Genomic DNA, 20,410 nt, shown 5'->3' on the forward strand with positions numbered 1-20,410 from the left:
TATGGAATCACCCAAGTGAGCTGGGCTACACATCTGCCACAGCATCTGGCAGGCTCTCATCTCGACTCACCCGCTCCGTTCTGTACAATTCAAATTCCATGCCTACAAGCACATTAACGCAGATTACAAAGCGCTCGGTCTCTACTTAAGGTTCATTCTCTGCTCAGGGGACGATAGAGGAGATTTGTGTCTTTTAATTTTGCAGATTGCCGTGCGTTAGTCTCAAATGAGATGCATTTGCATGAAAGGCTACAAATGGTTTCGGAAAGATGGACGAAAGCCGATGTGTTACTGTCAGGAGCAACAGATTTGGCATTTATCCGTGAATTGAAGCAGACAAAATTCCTTCAGAATTAAAAATGCATGAAAGCATGGTTAGTTTGCCGATCATTAGCTTAAATTTCAGGGTAATAAGATAACCGGCTTCATAGAAGAGAAAAACTTGAAACATCTTCCCCTCTCATTCTGCTAAGCAAGATTTATTTATTTCTAAAATTCTAATGCAAAAAAGTACAAAACCCCCAATACAAATATAGTTATAGTTTATATACAGTTCAAAAACATTTGATTTAAATCAGCATAAATTAATATCAACAGCATAAATACTTTGAAACTTATCAATTTAAACAACAATAATAATAATAATCATTAAACAATTATTTTAAAACATTTTAAAGAACATTTATTTAATTTTGAATGATTATTTTTAGAATTGTTTTATTTGAATATTTTTAACAAAGTAACAAAATGAGATTTCTTTATTTATTTGCATTAAATTAATGAAAATTAATGGGATTTATTATTTTTTTGTGAGAAAAATAATGTCAATGCAAACACAATCTCAACAATCCTAAAATAGGCTTCATTTCCTTTATTGAAAATATAATTGGTCTTTTTTTTTTATTTTGGGGCAAAAATATGATAACATGATGGAGACAGAGATTCACCCCTAAATGCATCTCATACACTCTTCTGAACTTTTGATACCTGCACTTGAATTTTATGCTCAACTATATCTTAAAAGGATAATCCAGTCAAAAATGAAAATTCTGTCATCATTTACTCATCCTTACATCGTTCAAAACCTGTATGACTTTCTTCTGTGGAAGATATTTTGAAGAATGTTGCTAACCAAATAATGGAAGTCAATGTGAACCGAAACTGTTTGGTAAATAATGTATCCCTTTAAAATTGTATCCCATTTGCATGCAGTGTCATCTCCAGGGTAATTACAAAGAAAAAGTAGAAGAGAGGCAGCGAGAGAGAGAGTGAGAGATCTGCTGGATTTTTAAGTGAGTTGAGAAGCTGGTCGGGGTGGACAGACAGGTAGGAGGCGAGCCAGCACGGGCAGTGAGCCTGCAACTCTGACACATCCTGCTGTGGCTCAGCGGTGAACGGAAACAGCCCATCACTTCACCGTCAGCACTCTGACCCCCTCTCTCTCTCGCCGGCTCCCCCGCACACACAGGCCATTGGCTTTGAGTTCGAGTAGAAGGACCCCCCCACCCTCCATGCCTGGACCCCCTCTCTTCTCTGTGAGTGATGGCCTGAATGATGACTCTGACCCCAAACCCTGGCCCGACCCAGAGTCTCAGCACCAGCCTCACACAGTCATTCTCTCAAAGCCAGAAAGAATGAATGATAGCTCATGTTCTTCAGAAAGAACTTCAGCCAGTTTTACAGCATACAGTCATGATGAATATCTCAAGTAATTTACAAACAAAACATTTTTTTTTGGTTAAAGGAGTTGCTTACTCAGTTTTTTTTTTTTTTAACTTGTGAACTAAATTCAAAGTCTTCTGACGCAATCAAATTATGTATGGCACCTATGGCACAGGTTTGACATTTGGAATAAAAAAAACAACAAAACTTTGCATTGCTATGAATGATGTAACGGAAGTAGCAAAATGTATTTTCTTCCATATTGTGACATACATATGAGAGAAACGGATTGATAAGGGGACTTGTTTTTTTCCATTGGTTTGATTGGATGGACGCAGAGCTAAATGGGAGTCGATTAAAAGAAAGGGGCGAGGTTATATGGACAATTTATTGGATAAGTCTAGCATAAGCTACCAGAGAGGTCTTTAATTTCATTGGAAGATTCAGTTATGACATTTTGATTAAAAATGATGAATTATGAGAAAAAAAAAGGAAATGCACGCATGAATTGTTTAAAATAAGATCAATAACATGCTTTTTTTGTGGTCATGTTTTTAGAAAAACATATTTAGAAAAGTTTAAACTTAATTCATATTATTTTAAAACTGACCCACTTTGAAATTAAATTTAAATTATAATTATAAAAGAGGCACATTGTATATGTATAAATGGCATCTTCTGTAAAAAACAAAATGCAATAAGAAATGTTGTTGTAGTAGTATAACTAATAAGCTAATGCATAAAAAAAATGGAAAAATCATATTTCATATCTGTTCTGGCCAGGGAAAAAGTTTTCCCAGAGACAGGAATATGAAGACAAGGCTTTTTTGTATTTTTCCTGTCTCTACTAATTAGCAAGCTTTACCGCTCTTCTTCATTCTTTCCTTCCTCAGTGGCATATCCTCTTACTTGCATATGGCTTCACTCTGTGAAGAGGACGTCCCACCATCAGCGTGCCTCATTCTCTTCGGTGCATGTTGGCTGGGCTCCACGGCAGAGCTGAAGCCAAGACCTGTCTTGATAGCCCATCAAAAAGCACTCTATGTGAGCCCACACTCGAGATCGGGTGCTTCTTCTAGTTCTTCATTACTGTAAGTCTCATTATTTTATTATCTAATAAATTAATGGCAAACTAGATGTATTTACATGTCATGCTATGATAGTATTGTGAAAATGGAGAATAATGCCTTTGAAATGATTTTTAAAAAATTGAGTGAAAGCTTTTCCATGAACCATCACAAAGACCATCTCTTGCATCCCTCCCTAAGCTCTGGGATGTTGTCTAACGTCCACATATCCGGTAGCCATAAGCAAGCACTACTTTCCCAACATAAGGTCAAACTTAGCGATAAAACAGAGAGTAACCAGATCAGCCAACTAGGGCTTTTTCTAATCGCCCTGATGGGAAAAGTGTGTATTTTTCGGAGGCAGGAGTCAGCGGCATGGTGAATTATTGTGAAGTGATGGACTACCTCAGACCAGGAGCAATCAAAGAGATAGCCCTTGCATCTCCAAATTACTGCTGCCCGTGCATCAGATTCTGGTGGCGATGCTGGCCAGGAGGCTTCGTACAGTTGTAGACCCTCACACAGACACACACAGACACACACAAATACACACAATAGAACAAAGCACTCAGAATTATTTGTGGAAATGAAACCTCTGTTGCAGAAGACTGGATCAGTGCCTTCACCTTTTCCCACTCACTGAAATTAAATGACATTTATTTTCTGTGGCAACAATGCATGGGAAATGTTTCAAAACGACTGATTCCGGGAGAGATGCAATGAGGTGCCTGCCTGCTCGGCCTGTATGCGTTGATTGATGAAAGTGATGTCAGAATTCACGTGTGACATCTGTAAGTGCGTAAACTAATGGAGGAATTTCATTAGTCTCTTTTCCAGGATCAAAATCATTGCTGTTAAAGAATTCTTTCATCAACACTGCTGATATTGAGTGCAAAAAGCAATTGTGCGTAATACAAATAGCATGTAATTATGCTAAGAGGACGAGATGTTTTACTCTGAATGCAGCACCGAATGTTATCTTTACCTCATCTCACATTGCACTTTCTGAACCAGACAAACAAATGATGCATGATTGGAGATTTAATTTAATTTATTTATTGATTCTGTCTTTTTTCCACTCGGCTATCTCATACAATATTACCAGCGTTGGAGTAGAGTCGTCCAAACTTGTCAAAGACGTTGCAGGTAGTGAAGATGGTCTTGAAGGGCTGAAATGATAAGCACATTGATTGGATGTCAGCAGTCTGAAAATATGTTTTACACTCCGCAGAGATGGTGCAATTATTACAGTTTTTCCATTTAGCACACACACACACACACACACACGCACACAAAAATACACATGCTTCCAAAGGAAAATGTTATTGCTCCGAGCTTGCTCTTTCACAGCTCAGGAGAATGAATGAGTTCAGTTATGCTGAAGAATCAACTCAATCTCAGATGTGTCTCTTTAAAAATAACTTTTGGGGTCAGTAAGATTTTTATTTATTTATTTAAAGAAATTAATACTTTTATTCAGCAAGGATACATTAAATTGTTCAAAAGTGACAGTAAGATGAAACAAATGTTATAGAATATTTCTATTTTAAATAAATGCTTCTCTTTTAAATGTTCTATTCATCAAATAATCCTGAAAAAAAGAATCACAGTTTCCACAAAATATTAAGCAGCAGAACTGTTTTCAACATTGATAATTTATTTTGAGACAAAATGGCGATCTATTCTGAAATTCTAGAGCAGAGATGTCAGATCATCATACTTTTTTCACTAAGGCCCATGAGAGAAATATGAAAGTTTAAGTAATTTGTTCTCAATTTAATCTTCTTGCCGTCTAAGAAAAAAAAAGTGAGATATTAAGAAGATCCCATATGTGAGGTTTCTTTCTTATAGGCTCAGATAAGATTTTAAATTTTAGCTCTTTGCCAAAGTCATGGCCTGGCGACCATCCGTCCATCCATCCATCCATCTTCCAGAACATCACAGCCATGCTAATCATTCCATTTCCAAACATACATAACATTGATTAAAACTTAGTGTGTTCTACTATGAAGCTTTACAGTATGTTCTAAAAGTTGATTCAGTTCACCAACTGTGCAGTATATCACTACAAGTATAAGCTATAAGCAAAACTAAGACTGTATCTCTGTTTCACTTCCACTTAGATCTAAAATGAGGGGTTAAAAGGCTTGAAGGGCTGAAATGATAAGCACATTGATTGGATGTCAGCAGTCTGAAAATATGTTTTACACTCCGCAGAGATGGTGCAATTATTACAGTTTTTCCATTTAGCACACACACACACAGACACACACGCACACAAAAATACACATGCTTCCAAAGGAAAATGTTATTGCTCCGAGCTTGCTCTTTCACAGCTCAGGAGAATGAATGAGTTCAGTTATGCTGAAGAATCAACTCAATCTCAGATGTGTCTCTTTAAAAATAACTTTTGGGGTCAGTAAGATTTTTATTTATTTATTTAAAGAAATTAATACTTTTATTCAGCAAGGATACATTAAATTGTTCAAAAGTGACAGTAAGATGAAACAAATGTTATAGAATATTTCTATTTTAAATAAATGCTTCTCTTTTAAATGTTCTATTCATCAAATAATCCTGAAAAAAAGAATCACAGTTTCCACAAAATATTAAGCAGCAGAACTGTTTTCAACATTGATAATTTATTTTGAGACAAAATGGCGATCTATTCTGAAATTCTAGAGCAGAGATGTCAGATCATCATACTTTTTTCACTAAGGCCCATGAGAGAAATATGAAAGTTTAAGTAATTTGTTCTCAATTTAATCTTCTTGCCGTCTAAGAAAAAAAAAGTGAGATATTAAGAAGATCCCATATGTGAGGTTTCTTTCTTATAGGCTCAGATAAGATTTTAAATTTTAGCTCTTTGCCAAAGTCATGGCCTGGCGACCATCCGTCCATCCATCCATCCATCTTCCAGAACATCACAGCCATGCTAATCATTCCATTTCCAAACATACATAACATTGATTAAAACTTAGTGTGTTCTACTATGAAGCTTTACAGTATGTTCTAAAAGTTGATTCAGTTCACCAACTGTGCAGTATATCACTACAAGTATAAGCTATAAGCAAAACTAAGACTGTATCTCTGTTTCACTTCCACTTAGATCTAAAATGAGGGGTTAAAAGGTATTTAAAATGGCTACACACAGAAAGAAACACTACCGTTCTCTCTCTGCTGCCTTCCCTAATGCCTGGTCGTCCTAGCTGCTGTGACTAGCATTGGCTCTTCATCACTGCTATAATACATTCTCCCAGTCAGCCAGTTAATGATGAATACATGAGCCACAACAAATCCTGCCCTCTTTTTTTGCAGCACTGCACAAAATATCTGCATCAGATATTTTTAGTTGGACTGGATTCAGCTTTTGCTAGTGGCCTAGTTGCTGCAGCAGCTACACAGGCTGTCTTAGAGCATCTCTGAAAGCACGCTGGCTCTCAGTGACCCCCCCTAGAGGCTGACCTGGTCTAAAACAAGCCACCTTCATCTCCACAACCACTTAATATAAGAGCCTGTGAGGAGCACTGCTGCGTTGAAATGGAAATAATGGGCTACAGTAAGAATGGGAAGAGGAAAGAGAGTTTGGGAGGAAGGCGATTTAATGATTCCATTTTTTAAGACTAAAAAAAGCCGAAGTTGAGCAAGGACAAACTAATGTCATAGATTTGGGAGGCGCTGACTGTTTCCCTCTGGCAGGCATGCATGTGATCCCTCTGTCAGTCAGCGTACACCACCATGACAATCATCTGTGTGTCTTGGCCTCAGGAAATGCTGCAGCTAGCTGTCCTTGTAAACAGCACTCCGCATTAACTCTAACTGCACAAGAAATGCAAAAGGACACCGTCTCCAAAGTGGAAAATAGATTCATTCACAATGTTCATTATATGACAAAAATCACATTTTTTAAAAATGTGATTATTGCAAAAACTTTGATAGTTTTTCCATAACAAGGCATAGTTGTAGACTTAATCAGATGACTAATGACTGATGTCAGTTGGTGTAGATTGCTACGTACCAGTTGAACTACGACTGGTTAATACATGGGAATGAGAGACTAGTTTAGCTTGCAAACTTACAGTGGCAAAGGCCAGAGGGAGGAGCACATACATGAAAATGAGGAAGAGGAGGTATTCAGAGATAGACTCTGAATGACAGAACTCGTTCTCATGGACAGAGGTGAAACTGGGGCAGCAGAAACATTCCAAAAACACTCTTTTGTACTGAAATACACTGACTACTGGATAAAAAGTTATTACAAACAAGCAAGTTACATAATACAGATCATATTCTAATTAACACTATGTTGATTGTTTGATTGTCTTATGTACTGTTAAATGCTGCAAAATTATAAGTGTATACCAATTTTATATTGACATATTTAAGCTATATCAATTTATAATTAATTAATTTATTTGTATTTATTAGTGATTTCTTTAGATGCAGGAGATATATGTGTAAGTGTGTTCTTTTAAGTCAAATTATTTTATACAAATATTAATAAATGGATGAATTAATAAACAATAATGATAATAATAATAATATTTATTATTATTATTACTATTATAATTATTTGTTATAGATCAGATATTGGTTAAAAAAGTCAATAAAGCATTCTGCAATACTGTTTTATATAAATATTTATTAAAAACATTTATTCTATCTTTGATGAAATATCAAATGTTTCAGAATTGTAGCATCTATTCATCTATTCAACCGACATATATCTAACATTAACAAATGCCCTTAATTGGAGTCAGCCAGACACACTTCTAAAGTGCCCTCAGTCCTTTTGAAAGTATAAAATGAATCTCTCCTCTAGCTTACGTGTGTTCTTATTTGTCTAGTCAACCTGTTCTCTTAAAATAGCCGTAGCCCATGTTCTTTGTTATCTTTCACCTCAGAGTGAGTTTCATTTAACAGCTACATAACAGCAGTGGAACAACAGCAGACTTCAGATAAGCACTCAGGGCACTTAGACACTTTTTAGCCCATCAAACCCATATTTTAACCAAGCATTTGTTGCCTCTCCCTCCAACATTACCCAATAAAAACAGACAAGGGATAAAAAAATATGATTGATTTATTTGCTCCAATGTTCTTCAGAATGAAGCTTTTCTATTTTTTCCCCCCTCACAACTGAAACCAATTAGCACAGCTAGCACTTGTAGTGCAGAAGGTAGGTCAGCCCGGAGTAATAAAAAAGTATTGACTTTTCTCTGACTGTAAGCAGGCTGAAAGGGGTGCTGCGGCCTTGTCGTACATGAAAAGAGCTCCATTAATTTCACTTATTTCAAGAAGGGCCCCTGTCAAGTCCTAATGCCTCCAATGCACTTTTCGCATTCATAGACACTGACATCTTAGCTGGGCCTCAGTCGAAATGAGTTTACATTATTTTAGCTAGTGAGAAGTTGACGGTGTAATTCTCACTGCACAGCCCTATACAGGCCGGTAGGGAAATGGCAGAGGACTCTTTCATACGTGGCGGCTAGTCCTGACTCACTCTAAAGGAAACTGAATGTACCCTTTCCGCTTTTGACTGCTCAAATGCACATTAAAGTATTTGTTGTTGTTTGTAGACTGACAACATTTTGGTAACGTGAAATGCTATTTGATTTTAACGAGTTATGTACACACACATACAAAGAGCTTGTGTCCTTAAAAGCACATTTGGTATGCGCTTTTACACTAAAAATGGTCTATAAAAATATCAATCAAGAACTTAATCAGTCTAAGGTAAAACAGAAGCTCTTTATGCTATATTGTAATCAGTCCAATTTGACATGGCAGTGCATAATGTTTTCACTTTAATCAAATGCTTGATGAAATGCACATTTCATAAACCTAACATACAATTAAAAAAAATTTTTTACATTGAAAAAATATCTTTAGTTTTAAAGAAATATAAAATTACTCACTCATGAAAAACCAGAAGAAAGAAAGAAAGAAAAAAAGACAACATTAACTGCAATACATTTTAAAAATGGCGGTGGAATAAATTGTGAATATTGTGAAATATCATTATGATATAAAATAATTGGTTTCTATTTGAAAATATTTTATAATGTAATTTATTCCTGTAATGGCCAAGCTGAATTTTCGGTAGTCATCATTACTGCAGTCTTTAGTGTCACGTGACCTTTCAGAAATTATTCTAAAATGCATAATAATATTTTGGTGAACAGCATTTTTTAAAATATACATTACAAAATAATATTAAATAAAAGTATTGATTTCTTTCCAATATATTTTGAGTTTCACTTCAAAATCTTTCAGAGGGGATGTAAGGAGTATCTAATTATTTGAAGGTATGCAAACATTTTATCAGTAAACAACCTTACATTTTATTTTGTGGATAATCACTGTGCTTTCTCAACAGAATGCATGATCTAAATCCCTAATTTGCTTTCTCGCACTCTTCAGAATGCTGTATATTTGACAATTAAGTCACTGAAAATCATGAAATTGATATAATCAAGTTATTCAGGTGACATGACCCTAATATGGCTCTCAATCAGTTACACACACAGGCAATTTCAGCAAGATTAACTGGCAATACCAGAATGACGCAGTTTTCACAAATCCCTGTCCTTGGAAGCTAACGTACAGTAATTCTGATTTCATTAATTCAATCACACTGTGAAGAGAAAAATCATTTCAATTCATGCTATGCAAAAACTTCAATAGCTTTCAAGCAGATGCATGAGCCACAACACAAATGAAATTCAGAAGGGTCTGTTTTCATTGTCAGAATGGCAGTGGTAACCCGTTCATATTTGTATAAAACGCATAAAAGAAAGTGCAGATGGAGGAACCGGTGTAAAAGAGCTGGGGGTCAGAAAAGTACATGGCACTGTGGAGTCATTTTATTAGAGTTTTTCTCACTCTGCCCTACAATATTTATATGCATTGTGCTTCTAAAGCTAAAGTATGAATGTGCTTGAACGAAGGTGCAGATTTTTGCTGCTGGAGTGTAAAAGTTACAAAAACTGAGAGACAGAGGTGTATTCTTTTAGATTGTTTTGTCCGGATGCAAAATAAAATAAACCGAGAAAATATTTCAAAAATAAAAATCATTATTACAAAATTACAATGCACATTTCTTTATACACTAAAAAAAATCACTATAAACGTAGGTCTCAAAATATGAATAGATATATCTCACAATATGATTTTATATCTCATGTGTCTTTATATTTCACAATAGCAAGAAATTGTCATATACTGTATATGTATGTATATATATATATATATATATATATGTAAAATGTGTTTGTCATTCAAAAGTTTGAGTTTGGTAACAAGTTATCCATGATTAACATTGTTAAATTATCTTTGCCTTAAACGTTAAGAAAATTTATTTAATCTTTCAGCAGCAAAGGTCATTTCAAATCAATCGCAATGCATTATAATTATTTACTATTTATATGAATAATGATAAAAAAGGAAATGCTGACAATAGAAGAAGGTGTAAAGTTAATTGATACATATGTAAGAAAAAAGTTAGAGACATGTCAGGGGAATTGTTTATTACGTGGCAAATGAAGGGGCCGAGGGATTTTATATCCCTATAAAATGGATATAGTGAATCACCCAGAGGCTCTTGGTCACTAATGTAGTCCGGTCTGGAATATGAGCATATGTGTGTGTGCGTAATAGAAACACTCACATGCCATTTCCTATCCTGGAGTCAAAGCAGGTTGTCCTACTTTTATATCACTTATTTATTGCTCATTATGAATATCATTCGCATTTAAACACACCTCATATATCACGCATATCATGGTGATGAATTATTCCGCCAGTGATTAACAAGAGCAGCCACTAACAAAGCATCTTTTTAGGCTAAATATTCCAGTTGCCTACAACAATAATAAATAAATAAAAATCTGTTCCGGTTGTGCTTAGAGGCGATATTCGGTGGGGGGACAATGGAGATGGGGGTCTAGCAAAGGGGGTTTGGAAAAGCAATTACTGAAGCAATATTAAAATAGAAGAGAGAGAAAATAAATGTAGGCCCAGGTTGTGTGCTGGTATTCTGGCGCTACGATTTATCAGTTTGAAAACATGATTGATGAAAGTCTAATGCAAGACGATGGAGAGGCTTTTGCACCGAGGCAATGCCACCGCCTGCACTTTATTAGCCACCTTAATTAGCCCTGGTGGTTCAATTTGTTAGAATCGGTGGTGATGGTGCAAAAATCAGATCGCAGGGCTGGGTAGTCAGTGGCCGGCGTACAGCCTGATGAAGGGTCATCCTTGTCAAGGGGCTATTAACTAATGCACTAATTACAGAGGAGAGGGAAAAGCACGGACCCCATGCCTCTCTGTTTGTCTGCATCACTTCTGATCCACAACTGGGCTGACAACACACTGCTGTGGACCGTCACTTCATATCTGAAACCGCTCAAATCACTGTAATGATGCCTTTCACTGATTCCATTTAAGGGTGTTTCTTCAACTACGAGAACCTTGTGGACATTTAGAAATTAAACTCTCTTAAAACACACTTTTGATACTGACTAGTATATTTAATTGGTTTACTAACAATGTCCAACAGTGTATATATTTTACATGCACCACAGAAAATAACAAACCATTTTTTTTTACCCTGAACCATCATGAATAAATGTAATTTCCAACTCAAATCGCTATTCAATTTAGGTGGAAATTACATTTTAAAGCATTTTTTTGAATAAAGTAGCTCACTCCCTTAAATAGCTAGAAATGTATGTATCCTAAATAAAATTAAATAATATTTTCATAATTTTTGTAAAAATCTGAAATGCCGCAAAATAAAAATATTCTGCTCACAAGTGATATTAACAGGACCTTGAATTGTCTTTCTTATATTTAATCTAAAGCATGCTCTTTACTGACACCATTGTAAAGTGCACTTAACTTTTGATAAGAACTATTATTTTTAAAATAAATATAATAACTAATTGGTATAATAACAGACTATTGTTGGAAATGACAACTGAGGGACAGTAATTTTTTTTAAATTGCTATATATCAATCAATGCAAAGGAAAAAAAAGAGGGGCTTCTCATAATAAAAACTTAGTTAAATGTTAAAAGTGTATTTAACTCTTTTTAGATTATCTTAAAATATATATACTTTTTGGGATATACAGTATGTTCATAATTTAAGTTTAAATATTTATATAGCTTTATATAACAAAAAAAAAATCTGTTTAGAAGAAGAAACAAATGGAAGAGGAAAAATGGCAAAAGGACATACATTGCAGACATGACGTTTAGATTTACCTTTCATATCCATAACAGTTAAGTTCACTTTGTTCAGGAAAACTTTTGTTTCTAATGGACTTCGGTGTTCCAAAATAAAGGACCTCAAAAGAGCTCTAAAAAAGGACCTAGATTCAAATATCAGAGGCAAAGTTCATTAGTTATGTATCTGAGCATGTCTGAAGCCTCTGTAATCCTTCCTGCATCACTTCCTTTTATCTCCACAATTGAGATAAATCACCAAGCACTGCTTTCAGGTTAAGACATGTTAATCTGGGAAATAACACATCTCAAGGTGTGTGTCCTATGAGGGGTGGGGTGAACAAATGAATGGAGAAGAAAGGAAAAAGAGAATGGGTATAATTAAATCAGAGATGCACTTGGAAATTACCATATCCATCATTATCTTCATGTGAGTCAATGCAAAGGAAAAAAGTGAGGCTTAGGAAAAAAGGTTTGTGTGCAACATATTTCTCATTGGTAACCGTCAAAGGTAGGCAAACGTGGAACATTTATCAAGCCACAGACAAATGACACTGGGTTACTAGTTAGACAGTGTAATAAGTGCCATCTAATTTCCTCTTTAGAATCAATTTATATTTCAAAGCTCGGGATTGTCATCAAGGGACAAAGCTTTTCCTGTGAGAAATTAGAGATGTGAAAATTTTTCTTTTCATAGGAAAATATATGAAAATTAACAGTGTAATACTGTGTTTAAAAAAAATATATATTTTCTATTATTTAGATTTATTATTATTATTATTATTATTATATTACTAGCTTTTATTATTCTTTACGGATATATTTACCTCAGATGGATCTACAATAAAATGTAAAAAAAATAAAAATTATATACGTAATAAAAAAAAAGCTTCATAATGAAAACATAAGGTACTCAACAGCTTGCAGTATTTTGTTATATAAGACAGAGATACATATTCCAATTGCAGTTTGCATAAATATAATATCCGAATCAAACCCATCGAGAGTGCAGTCATCTTAACGTGTGTAATTCTCACGGGAACGTCAGTGCCTCTGGCGTCTGGGTCTCTGTGTGACCTGGGTTAAATGGAGGGCATCTTTTGGAGTACATTACTCTCTTAGAAGTCTAATGCATTTTGATTAATCAAAAACAGCTCTGCAGTCACACTCTTCAGATGTAAATAAATGTATGAGCAAACAAAATAATTAGACAAGCAAAACGTACCCAGCACCCCCCAGTGATAGAGGAATGGATGGGTTTCTTGATGATGAGGTGGGAGAGAATGAGTGAGTTCTTCCAGATAACTCATCCAAATAGTGTTGAGGGGGAAAGAATAATCCATTCAAAGCAGAAATGCTGTGCGTACGTTGCATGAGCTAGTGGCATTAATTACAGACATTGAAGCAGTTTTGCTAAGGATTAATGAGCCTGGCATGTGCTAACAGATCAAACGCAAGAATGCCATGATCAAAATTGTAGTTGGTTACTGCTCTATGCTTGTTCATATGAAACCTCAAGTGAAAAATAAAAAAAAGTAATAGGGACTTTAATTTTTGTTATTGTGAGTATATATCTCTGTAAATACATGAAAAAATAGATTTTTAAAAATCACAGTAAATATACAGTATGTATCAAAATATGAACTGATGTAATCTTTCACAATATGATTTTATATTTCACAAAAGCAAGAAATAAAGTCATATTATATATGTATATTTTTGTGCATTTACTGTGCAAAGGTTTGGGGTCTAAGTTTTTATTAACTATTAAGGTTAATTTATTTGATTATTTGAATATTGTGACATTATTTATATTATTGCATTTATTTAAAATGACTGTGTTCTATTTTAATATATTTTGAAATGTAATATACTGTATTCCTGAATTTTCACCAGACAGTATTTACTCCAGTATTCAGTGTCACAAGAAATCATTTTAATATACAAATAAATCATTCTAATATGCTGATTTGGTGCTCAAGAAACATGTATTATTATTATCAATGTTGAAAACGGTTCTGCTGTTTAATATTTTTCTGGAAACCATGAAACCTGGAAACCACTTTATTTTTCTTCTTCCCAGGATTCTTTGATGAATAGAAAGAACAGCATCAAAAGATCAGCATTTATTTCAAATAGAAGTCCTTTGTAACATTATACATGTCTTTCTTTTAGCTTTTGATCAATTTATATACAGTAAATATATATATATATATATATATATATATATATATATAAATCGTATTGACCCCAAACTTTTGAAGAGTAGTGTATGTAATACAGTGGTAAAGCTCTTCTGGGTAGGGAATCACCCCTGAGGCTGAGGGTTTGCCTCCTGTTTAGCTATGGATCAGTGATAATCCTTAATATGGTGTCCTCTGCCACATCAATTATGTTGATCATAGGCACACTCGTTATGCTGAGTCTTCATTACTGTCAGACGGTGTGAGCACCAGCCTCAGACTTTTACAGTAGAAATCAAGACATATTGGGCTACTTTCCAAAAGAATCATAGAGAAGCACACACCATGTCTTTTAACTTGTGACGTTTTACGGAATGGCATAGATATGGTGAAACTAGACCAGGAAACTTGGAGTGTCTGATGTATTCCGGGAATGACCTGATAAATTCTGTTCCCTCTGGAAAAAAAAAGTCAAAATTTTTATGCCATATAGATAACAATTAAAACGCAGAGCGGAACCGAGCTGCCACATCTAGTATCAGCCAACCATACATGAGCGGTGTCAGCAGTAGGGGCTCTCTTATTTATTCCATTCCGGAGGAGGTATTTCCGGGCAATTGCGCTGGATGCAGAGGGTAGTGCCTGCTGGTAAGAGCCAATAAAGAACTCTCATCCATGAACGGCCTTCAGCAGAGACACAGTCAATTACCTAATGTGAGGACTTTGAGGGGGGGAGAAAGCCTTTTCTCCTCATTTACTTGTGGGTATTTATTAAATTGCTGTCAAATTTGACAAATTTGTGACGCTCAACATGGAGGTTGTTTTGGTGGGGGTGTGCGGTTTCAGAATGAACACCAGTCCCCCTCCCACTACCATAACAGACCCCATATCCCTCTTCCCGAATCATGCCAGCACACAAAATGCATTTTGGCAGTTCTACATGTGCATGCTAGCGAAACGTGTACCTTTTTCCCCTTGAGGTACTCCTTGTGCTCCTCTCGGAAGTGCTTGGTCCCATATGCCACCTGCTCAAAGGGGGTGGAAGTGTGCATCAGGCCCTCGTACTGCTTTCGGCTTGTATTTGAAAATGGAAGAAAACTGTGTGAAAAGAAAAACAGAAATAGGAATCAAGATTTTTTTTGGGGGGGGGGGGGGGGGGGCAATTAAAACCAATATTTATGTATTCCTTCAAAGAAATAGTGATTTTTTTTCAATCCTTATTATTCTAGGATGGGCTGGAATACCCTATTGTTTCCAGTTTGGTCCTTGTAGTAGATCCAGTTGAGTTTCTCATTGGTGTGGTACTGCACAGTGTACTTGGTAACCCACTCATCAGAGTCACAGCGGCCCTGGGTCAGGAGACCAGAAACCACTTTGACCTCCTTCAGGTCAATCTGAAGCCACTGGTTGCTATCCTGCAACTTAGACAGCCAGGCACACCTTGGACAAGAGAGAGAGAGAGAATCTATATATGCAAAATAGTCCAAGTATCTTTAAGATTGAAATACCTAAAACTGTTTATCAAGATTGTTTCAGTAATACTCTGTTCAAAAGTTTGGGGTCTGTAAGACTTCTAAATGTTTTTGAAAGAAGTCTCTTATTCTCACAAAGGCCGCATTTATTTGAGCATAAATACAGTAAAATCAGTAATATTGTGAAATACTGAAAGTACTGAAAATAACTGTTTTCTATTTCAATATATTTTAAAATGTAATTTATTCCTGTGATAGCAAAGCTGAATTTTCAGCATCATTACTCCAGTCTTCAGTGTCATATCATGGTCTTTCAGAAATCATTCTAATATGCTGATTTGCTGCTCAAGAAACATTTCTTCTTATCAGTGTTGAAAATGGTTGTGATGTTTAATATTTATGTGTAAATGGTGATTTCAGGATTCTTTGAATAAAAAGTTCAGAAGAACAGCATTTATTGAAATTAGAAATCTTTTGTAACATTAGAAATTTTTATAAATTTAATGCGCAAAATGAAATGGCAAAACTGGCATTTCCAACATTACTTGTATTAGCCTTAATTTGTGGAAAAGAGCATAATCTCAGTGTCGGCCCAATTAGTGGCCTCTGGTCTTGGCTAGCGTGCCTGCTAAGAGCTAACGCTCTGCTATTTTCACATAGCACATGTTACTTATCCTCACAGGCACTTTTCATTCTAGTCCAGATCATTTCCAAACACAAATCTCTTCTTAATCGTTCTAATGTCTTGTGGTTGTGTTTGCACATGCTGTGTGTTTGCTGGGCACACGTTCAGTGCAAATAGCGGTTACTTAGGAAAAATGCCAGATGTTAATTACAGCGAGGTTGATTTTGTAAATTGTACCCAAGACACTTTGCCTGGAGGAAGATTTATCCAGTGTGGTACAAGAGGTGTCTGCACGAGGCTGGGTAAATGTCCGCTGGGCATTGGCTTGGCTTGTCACAAAACAAACAAACAACCAACAACCTTGGCACTTTCTGTGAACACAATCTGCAAAGAACGTTTTTTTATTCCCAATGCTTGTTGTGTCTGTTCCCTTTTATGATGATGAAACCAGAAGTACAGTACAGGTGAAGCCCTGTCCTCTTTAATGAAATCAAAACAGACAAATATGGAAAATGTAACCATAATCGCTCCACCTGGAAAAGTTGCACAAATAAAGTGCAAATCTGGCAGAGTAAATAAAACAGATGGGATCGTTAGATCAAAGACTTTTTCTCATATTTTTGCATTGATGCTTTCTGAAACATCTGTTTATGAAAAGATAATAATAGGGGCTGTGCCAACTGAAATGAAACTTTCTGGCAAAATTGGAGTTTGTTTGACACTCTCTTTAGTAATTTCCTTACAGAACCATCCTGAACAAGATCATTATTTATTAGAGAGGCTCTCTTGTCACCTAAGTACCACATAAGCAATAATGCTTGGTAAAGGCAGAAAAAGGGGGTGACATCAAGCACTGCACTGGCCCTTTAAATAATGGCCCAATCTCCCACAGACATCCTTATCCACTAGAGACACCAGCCTCCCTACAAGACAGATTACAGTGCAACCCATGCTAATGTGCACATGGGACGGACATCACAGAGCAAAAATTAATGTGGCCCCAATGTCCCAGAATACACAACACTTCTGCTGCTTGCCGGCGGTTTCACTTACTGCTTTCATTGCCACTGAATTGCATTTTAATAGGGTAGTTTTTATTCATTGAAAGCCATTAAGGAAAGTTTGACTTCTCGCAGGGGATCTTTTGGCAGTGCAGACCAATGCCCAGTGACAACATCCTAGGAGGCCACCAAAACAGGAAAAGGGGGAGTGTAAGAGGAAGTAGAGAGAAAGAACAGAGTAGAGGCAGAGTAGAGGCAGAGAGAGAAAAAGAGAAATATGTAGAGACGTACATATAATATCTTCCCCTTGCACATTTGTAAGCCAGCCTGCTGGGTAACACTGGTTTTAAACAGAACAGAATTAAAGACTGATAATAATAATAATAATAATAATAATAATAATATCAAATAAATAATAAAATTATAAATAAAAGAAAATGATATTAGCTTATATAAATCATTCCTTAGATATTATTAAACTATTTTATTTACTAATTTATTTTAAAAAATCATTAATTTTAATTGTTTGTGCAACCTAATTTAGTCTGGTTGATTCACTAATATTAACTAATATTTCTGACTTTTTATTTAGTGTATTTACCATATGAAACATATTACTAGTTTATCTGGCAAAATATTTTACAGTGTAGTTCTCAATGTTACTAAAAAATATATATATATTTTTAAAATCAATAAACTCTTCACCGTGCAAGTACTTAATTACCTGTCAAATTATAAACCAACTATGGAGCTGTTTGTTTTTCTAAATAATGGTAATCCATCCCAGCATTATCTGCATCAGAGGCTGAGGAGACATCACTAGGACTGAAATTAAGCTGGTGATGGGGAGAAAAAAAAAAGAGAGAGAGAGAGAGAGAGAGAGTAGCAACATTTTGGTAGCACTCTGAAACATTCCGGAGGAAATTAGTAGGAAACGAGAGTGGGATCCTGGATCAAAAAGACTCTAATCATGCTTCACCATGCCCTGCAGACACCACATGTATAATACGATTTACACAGTAACCACCTCACCTATTACTGCCTGTTTGGGGTATTCTGTGTTAATGGGGTTAGCTAATTTACTTTTTAAAGTTGGAGCAAGAAGAAAAAAAAAAAACATGATTAAAAAACACTGCACATTGAGCTTGTAATTAAAATAAAATGGAAGGGTTTTAAAGTCGGCATGAAATGGAAGTTGCGATTGTCTTTTGAGTGAAACGGCATCTGAAATGAGAGGGCGGGACTTGATTTCGTCCTTCCGGATTTGATTGGATCGTTGGAAGTTGGGGCATTGCAAACAAAATGGAGGCAGATCTGAACGCCAGTTTGCAGTTAGTGGTGGGGGATTTCTCTCCACTGGATTCACAGCCAACACCCAAGCATGAATAAATGTTTTATTTATTAAGGATGACGACGATGATCAACGGCACAAAAGAGAGAGAGAGAGAGAGAGAGAGAGAGAGAGAGACTGCCTGAATGACTGAGCGTGTCCTCCATCAGGTTAAGTCATATTCATGAAAAAAATTAGTTTGCGATGTCCTAAGAGTAATGTTGTTGTAATATCCTAATATCTTTTCAATGTTTAGGGGTAACGTACTCCCTCATGACTGGTGTCAGTGCTATAAAGTGAAGCATTAGCTAGCTTCAGCTTTTCCCTCCGACGTTTATCCCAGTGTTTACCCCTCACGTCACTAGCTCCGCCCTTGTGCCATAGCTCGTGACCGGAAGAGTAGAGTCATCGTTTTGAGGGGGAGGAGAGGTTAACATTTTTGATTTAAGATTACGAGGGCACATGAATTTTTAAAAAATAATGAAGTGCATGGATAAATTATTTATAATAAACACTACAGTATTCCATTAAAAAAATAATTTTTTCGAAGAAAATTTTGAAGAATTTGAAGAAGTAGCGTTGTGAAAAAATGCTATGATAATCCTCTGCAATAATCATATAGCAGAGAAGACAGCAAATAATGTCTCAGCAATGATGAAATAGTGTAGGGCTATTAATAGTCTCTTTGAATAAAGTGTGGGGCTTCTCTTGTTATTTGATTAATGTGCATCTAGACAATGTCACATATAGAGACCAAGCACTCAACAATTTACACAATTTTACTTGGAAACATAATTCTACATTCATATTAAATTCTGTAGTGTCCTCAAAATGTATTTGGACAGTTAATTTCATCAAACAATTAAAAATAAACCCTAACCCTACTTGATAATGCATTGTACATGATAAGATAAGATATATAGTGGGTCCAGAATGTATTTGGACATATATGCAGTGCCATTCATACATTTTTAAATTAAAGGCATCTTAAAGGCATACTTCACCAAAAAAAAAAATCTGTCATTATTTACTCACCTTCATGATGTTTCAAACCTGTATGACTTTCTTTTTTTCTGTGGAGCACAAATGATATTGATATTTTGATATCAATATCAATACATGTACATACAAATACATGATATTTTGAAGAATGGTTCAACAGTTTTTCTCCATATAATGAAAGTCAGTACTGTTTAGGACATCACTGACTTTAATCGTAAAAACAAACAAGCCAAAAAAGACTTTAATTGTAAAAACAAACAAGCCAAAAAAAAAACTTAAAAAAAAATACTCTTTTGTGTTCTGCAGAAGACAGACATACAGGATTGAAATGACATGAGGCTGAGTAAATGATGACTGAATTTAAATTTTTCCTTTTAAGTCCCACTTAATAGTGTATGAATGTCATTACATAAGTGTCCAAATACGTTTTGATTCATATTGAGATCTTGTGCAGTGAATTTACACTTCATTATTAATTACTGCTAAAGAATATGTTCCATTGATTGTATTCAGCTCCAAAGCAATACATATGTGCATTTCACACAATCTCTAGTGCAGAGATGTGTACATGTGAGCACTTGTGTGTGTGTGTAACTTACGTCTGGTCGATGATGCGAGTCCTCCACTCCTGCCGTTTGAGCTCCTCTCTGGCCTCCTCCAGGGCAGTGATGGATGTAGTCACGCGCAGGCTTGGCTCCAAGGGCCGATGCCGCTGCTGCTGCACCTCCAGAGCTGGGCGAAAGGGCCCCTGACAGGTACGGGGGATAAGGTAAATGTTTTATTGCCCAGACCCGCCCGCTTCGTTATTGATGAGGCCCCTGTGGACGGCCAGCTGGAC

General features: G+C 35.7%; 1 protein-coding gene and 1 long non-coding RNA gene across 2 annotated transcripts in view; one reads left to right on the forward strand and one right to left on the reverse strand.

Moving 5' to 3' along the window:
• The window catches only part of LOC107594826 (uncharacterized), an 83,674-nt gene that overhangs the window by 58,922 nt on the left and 4,342 nt on the right, over window positions 1-20,410 (forward strand). The gene's annotated exons all lie outside the window — the stretch shown is intronic.
• The window catches only part of LOC107594825 (spermatogenesis-associated protein 17-like), a 30,266-nt gene continuing 13,655 nt past the window's right edge, over window positions 3,800-20,410 (reverse strand). The window contains exons 8-10 of the mRNA XM_016285036.1: window positions 20,172-20,320; window positions 15,108-15,240; window positions 3,800-3,898 (exon numbers count right to left, since the gene is read on the reverse strand). Coding sequence (XP_016140522.1) covers window positions 3,818-3,898; window positions 15,108-15,240; window positions 20,172-20,320 — 363 coding nt within the window. The 3' untranslated portion in view covers window positions 3,800-3,817. The remainder of the gene's footprint in view (window positions 3,899-15,107; window positions 15,241-20,171; window positions 20,321-20,410) is intronic.

This window comes from Sinocyclocheilus grahami, unplaced genomic scaffold, assembly GCF_001515645.1.
Source record: "Sinocyclocheilus grahami isolate Dianchi unplaced genomic scaffold, SAMN03320097.WGS_v1.1 scaffold191.1, whole genome shotgun sequence".
Lineage (NCBI taxonomy): Eukaryota > Metazoa > Chordata > Actinopteri > Cypriniformes > Cyprinidae > Sinocyclocheilus > Sinocyclocheilus grahami.